The sequence below is a fragment of the Nicrophorus vespilloides genome, unplaced genomic scaffold (assembly GCF_001412225.1).
Source record: "Nicrophorus vespilloides isolate i.1.1-1 unplaced genomic scaffold, Nicve_v1.0, whole genome shotgun sequence".
Lineage (NCBI taxonomy): Eukaryota > Metazoa > Arthropoda > Insecta > Coleoptera > Silphidae > Nicrophorus > Nicrophorus vespilloides.
The window spans coordinates 1-6,043 of NW_017096538.1; the positions used below are offsets into that span (position 1 = coordinate 1).

Genomic DNA, 6,043 nt, shown 5'->3' on the forward strand with positions numbered 1-6,043 from the left:
TTCAGTTGATGATTTTGGCAAGGAGCGAGGTCATCGCCACCAAGAGCAAGCTCGCAACGCAAATGGTACTTGAATTAGGGTCGGCTTCAAACTTACGGGTGGCTGCCGGCTTCGCCGAGTCGAAGTTCTTGCAGGGCGTCTCGCGCCTTATGAACTTGAAGAGGGCCTCGATCACGTTCGCTGGGGTGTTACTCTCGCACTTCTCGAACTCCTTGACCGCGCACACCTGGAACTTTTCCATGTCGCTGTGATCGGAAAAAGAAGAAAACGAATTTAGTTTTAGATTTTTTTTCTTTTGTGATCGATTGCGATCTCACCTGCATTCCTGTTCGCCGATGGTGAAGATAGGTAAGTTGGTTATGGACAGATCCTTCGGGACTCTCGACTGGAAAGTTTGGTTGGCGCAGAACTGAATTCCGTCTTTGGATTGTTCCAGACATTCCAGACCGCTTTCAGCTACGAACACTGCGGAAAAATAAAAACATTAATATATGCACAAGTAAATATTTCAGTAAATTATACTGTTACATAACGTTAACAAATTAAATTTTGATATTTCCAAATTACTTGAACTTCGTAATCAATTTATCAAGATTAGTCAGAGATAATATAATTACACACGCACACTTAAACTGATTAATAGGAAAATTTAAGGATTGGCCTATTTAATAGAAAACGTACTTTCAACTTTCATAGCTATGTTTTAATTTTGTCATGAAATTAACGATTTTTCAGGTATTTCATCGGAACGCGTGTAATTAGGACATTGCTGAAAGCACGTCGTAAACGCCCCAAACACCTGTAATATAATATAATAGCATTTTCACACTTTCCATTGTGATTTCTCGGTCGATTTACGATGCGACTTGTAAATAACGAAAATGGAGGGTCATTAACCCAATTCCGCGCTGAATACTCCTGCAATTTTCAGAAGAGGAAAATTCAGGACGAAACGCGTATTGATAGTATAGTATATAAAATAAAGGTAAACAAATATCGATTTCATTCGAAGTTAATGAATGAATAGCAAATATTTGCTGTAGGAAGTGTTTACATAAATATTATATTACGTCCTCGCTGCGACGTTCGATGATATCAAGTAATTGCTACGTTTATAGAGCTGTATCAGGTTATTCAATAACGATGAAGTAGTTAATGAATAACGTTAATGAATTTATACTTACATGCCAAACGATCACCATCCTTGAAGCACGAGAAGTTTCCCACTTTGTCGACGACGTTGATGAGGACCTTCAGACTGGTCTTCTCCTCCGGCTCCAGACACTTCTCCACCTTCTTCAGCACGTCCGTCACGCACGCCATAATCTCGGGCCTCTTCTTGCAGTACTTTCCGAACACCTCGTCCATGGATCCGTCCTTCTTGGCCACCTCCAGCTCCTCCATGATCACAGTTTGGTTTACGTATTTCTGCACGCACTCCTGCACCGCATCCTTTGAATTCTATAAAACAAAACAAACGTAATAATTAGTAATAGGCAACTTGTGCTTCATTGATCATCTGTTAATTACGACAATCATTATTACTTAATTGATAAAGTAATTATTTAAATATAACTAAGTAAGAAAATGCGTAAATTTATAATATTCTTACCCAAAGTTATTCATAATCACACAACAACAACAACAACAACAAACAGTGAACGATATCAGAAAGACATTTTGTGGTCGAGCGTCGCTTTAAATCAACAATTTAAGAAAAGACAATCGGTTGTCCTTAGCAACGCGATTTCTATTGGTGGATGTTTCAATGTATGCAACTGAAAGCGCTTCATCGAGATTTTCTTTGAAGAATCACTCTGTATAATATTATTATTGGAACTATTCCAAAACTAAAAATCTTTCAGTTTTCAGTGAATAACAAAGTATGAAAATCAATTGAAATACGCGTACGTATAAAACATCTGCTTCTAAATTACGATCGTCGCTTGATCCAATTGGTCCAAGGACGAAATTATCGATCAAGGAAAGCCTTGCTTTTAACAACGTATGCATTAAGAGAGAAAAAAATCTCTAAAACGATATAATTTAACGCAAATTGTTGATTACGACTTATCAGTTTCGTATCAATCCGATTGATTATCAATTCAGACTAGATATTACAACATTCAGACTAATCCTATAAGCGCAGCACATTAACATTCGAATTGCAGATGGCGTTGAAGTGCAAAATGCTTGAAGTGTATGCATCCAAAGTTGCAACTTACCACGATATCGTCGAAGGAGTTTTCGTCTCCGTTCTTCTTGCACTTCTCCCTCAAAGCTTTCTCGACTTCCTCCTTCTGCGGCAAGGCACTCTGGTTGAAGTTCTCCAATCCGGGAATCTGATTCTTGACATTGTCCAAATCCAGATCCTCCAGTTGACAGAGAACGGCACCTGAAAAACAAAACAAAAAACAAAAGCATTAATCCAAGACGCTCGTAGATCGAATACATCAAAGTTGATAAACTCCATTACGTAATCCATTGAATTTTTCCACAGATATCGCGATAACCTTGCGGACAATATTTGCGCATTTGTTGTTTGTGTTTTTTTTTTTCTTTCCTTATACAACGAGATTACGCAACGGTTTTCATTTGTTTCGTAAATGATGCAGGAAGTTCTTTATATGTTATTTTCCCTGCTGTAAATATGATGATAAATTTGTTTCTGCTGTATCGAAATCAACGAGCAATTAGCGCACGAACGGACTTTGTTATCTTCGAGATAAATCACTTTCAATCGTAGAAGTGCACTTTTACCAATATTCATACGATTTTAGCTACAATTCAATTATACAAAGCATTCTCAGATCTCGTTTAAAACAAAAAAAAAAACAATTACAGAAAAACCTCGAAACAACCGAAATCCCGACTATGTCAAAATCCTGACAGCTATCTGTCAAATGTGACAGTTGTTTATGAATATTGTCCATAAACATATTGTTTCCATTGTACGACCTTGAGACCGAGGAAAAACCTCGAAAACCGAAATCGTCATCGAAATCCCGACAATACGTCAAAATCCCGACTATACAAATCCCGACTATGTCAAAATCCTGACAGCTATCTGTCAAATGTGACAGTATGTTTTAATATTCCGTATAAACATATTGTTTCCATTAACGACCTTCGAGATCGAGGAAAAACCTCGAAACAACCTAAATCCCGACTATGTCAAAATCCTGACAGCTATCTGTCAAATGTGACAGTTGTTTATGAATATTGTATAAACATATTGTTTCCATTAGTACGACCTTCGAGATCGAGGAAAAACCTCGAAACAACCGAAATCCCGACTATATCAAAATCCCAGATATAGCGAAATCCCGACTATGTCAAAATCCTGACAGCTATCTGTCAAATGTGACAGTCCATTTTTAATATTCCATAAACATATTGTTTCCATCATAACGGCCTTCGAGATCGAGGAAAGACCTTTACGTTCTTTTTTTTTGGTTCATTTTCATTTGTTTTTTTTCTATCGTGCTTCGATTTTGGCTCGCGCTGCGAATATAAAAATCTGATAAATTTGTTTTAAAAGATTTGCATGCAGCGTTAAAAATATCGAAATTTATGATTTTCTATAAATACGTAGCGTACATCTGCTAGGTCTCTATAAATTTAGTTCAGTGTTTGTACAGTTAATCGCAGTTATCGCTGTTGACTCATTTGTTTCCGTCATATCTCTTTTCTTACATGAAAACTATGGGTCTATGGTCGCAAGCCCGACAACCGACAATTGAAATCCCGACTGTATTAAAGTCCAGACGCTTGAAATCCCGACTACCGTAAAAATGTTATTGTAGAAATTTATAATAATAAAAGACACTGTCGGGATTTCGATATAATCGGGATTATGGTAGTCGGAATTTTGTTATAGTCGGGATTTCGATATAGTCGGGATTATGGTAGTCGGGATTTCGATATAGCTGGGATTTTGATTGTCGGGATTTTGATATAGTCGGGATTTCGATATAGCTGGGATTTTGATTGTAGGGATTATAGTAGTCGGGATTTTGATATAGTCGGGATTTCGGTTGTCTGGCTTGCGATTGCCACCGGAAAACTATGGTTACGCCAATGTTTTAAATCGGTTGTCATGAGAACTGTCAATTGACTGTATGTCATCTAATATGAAGTCACGTGTAATTCCCATTTTCGGTACAAAAGTTTCTATTTTGTTTGCGGGGAAGGAAAGAAAAACCGGATTTGAAGATACTCGACCTTGAGCTGTCTCCGTTTTCTATTTTCTTTTCACGAAAAAGCTAGATTGGGATCTCCAAAGCGAAGTAATGATACTTGGAACGCGTTGTTTACCGAACGAGAGGAAAAACACACATACATTTGCAATTAAATTCAAAACTGGTTTTGTGTAATTATGCGGAATTCAAGGAAAGAAACCGAAAAAAATATAGCAAAATATATCAATAAACGAAACGTAAATTGAAGAACAAATAGTCATATTTATTTATTTATATGTTATCTAGTTGGAAATGATGAGTAATTGAACTGAATCAGAAATGCTTTGAAAACAATTTAACGTTTCGATGACTCAAAAAAAAACAGAAAGAAAAAAAAAACGATCGAAGAAGCATCGAATTTGTGACCTGGACAGTTGCACTCCAATACTGTCCAATTGATCTCCAAGGTTACGTAACAATCGTGGCGGTAAAATGAGACTTATCAGAAAGAAAATACGTTGACAGTAGGGCAGTAGGATTACGAGATTTGACTTTAACCTATGGTCTACAGTTCAATGTCGCCAGGTGATCCAGTTTCGAAGATTAATTGCAGGTGAAAATATGCTCGAACTGTCTCATCGGTCGAGGAGACGTCATGTGAACTGTCAATTATGAAGTTTGTCCAATTTGATTCTTCACGAATGATGACGTTTCGTTTCAAATGTTTCTCGCTGAAAATACCGGCGAAAACAAATAATTGCGAGACAGGTCGTTTCCTTGGAAATCGTAATTATTTACGTAATGACGTGAGCAACTATCGTTGTCATTGGTTGCGTTGCGCCGTCTTGGATAAATTATACGGGTTAATTTAATTAAGAGCGCGTAAAAAAGATCATAGAATGTGAACAAACAAAAAAACACACACACATACACACACATAAAATCTATTAGAAAAAGTGAAATTTATCTGAATATAGAGTGCTATGACGATGCATAGGTTAAAGTACAAAAACAACAACGCAGATCGGTCGCGAGGAAATGCAAGAAACATACAAAGCGAATGAGTCACTGGACGGGACGGGACGAAACAAAGGGCGATCAATCGAAACAAATGATCTCTTACCGATGAAAAGGGCTGCTATGACGACGGCGTTGTAGGTCTTCATTTTCTTGTTTTTTTTTTTTTGGCTTGGACGTCTCACGTGATTGTAATGACTGTCACTTTCCGCGCGCGGAAAATAAAAAACTTATCGAAATAAAAGAGGAAAATGCGAATCGAACTGTGACCCACACGTATACGTTTGTCTGTCTCTGCTCGAAAAACCGTCTACACCGCTCGATGTGCGCCTCGCTTCTGCTGCTGTCAAACTACAAACTGTCAATGGTTGTCAGCTGCCCCAAAAAAAAAAGAAGATGGAACTCCCACCACCGCGAGGAGGGAGAGGAGAAGCGCTAAATTCGAATTCGATAAACTAATTAAAATTGCAGCAAATAATTATTATTAATTTGCATTATATTTATGTCGAAAGGAATATGTTTACCCAAATGTAAAGAGTGAAAATATGTTCTTTGTCTCATCGTAATTGACGTACGTTCGCTAATTTAGACACAATTTAGCAAAAAAAAATTATAAAAGTCAATAACTAGGACATTTATGTAATTCTAATCTAGATGTTATTTAGTAGTTAGTAGTTAATCGAATCTAGTTTATGCAACACTATTAACATTTACTACTTACAACTGTCGTTTGAAACTTGTTTTCAGTCCAATGTCAATTCTCCCATTATTCTCCACCAATCTTTGTTGAATACCTAAAAAAATATGAAATTAGAAACTTTCAAATTATTTCTTTTTATATTATT

The 6,043-nt window shown here is 36.9% G+C and overlaps 1 protein-coding gene across 1 annotated transcript; it reads right to left on the reverse strand.

Annotated features, from left to right (window-relative positions):
- Positions 1 to 4: 4 nt before the first annotated feature.
- Positions 5 to 5,565, reverse strand: LOC108557352 (27 kDa hemolymph protein-like; the record flags this gene model as incomplete). Its single annotated transcript, XM_017913830.1, has 5 exons — positions 5,305 to 5,565; positions 2,226 to 2,395; positions 1,185 to 1,461; positions 318 to 465; positions 5 to 245 (listed from the first exon to the last, which is right to left on the reverse strand). Coding segments are annotated over exons 1-5 (879 nt in total), but the record flags the coding sequence as incomplete, so codon positions are not given.
- Between the last annotated feature and the right edge of the window lie 478 nt (positions 5,566 to 6,043).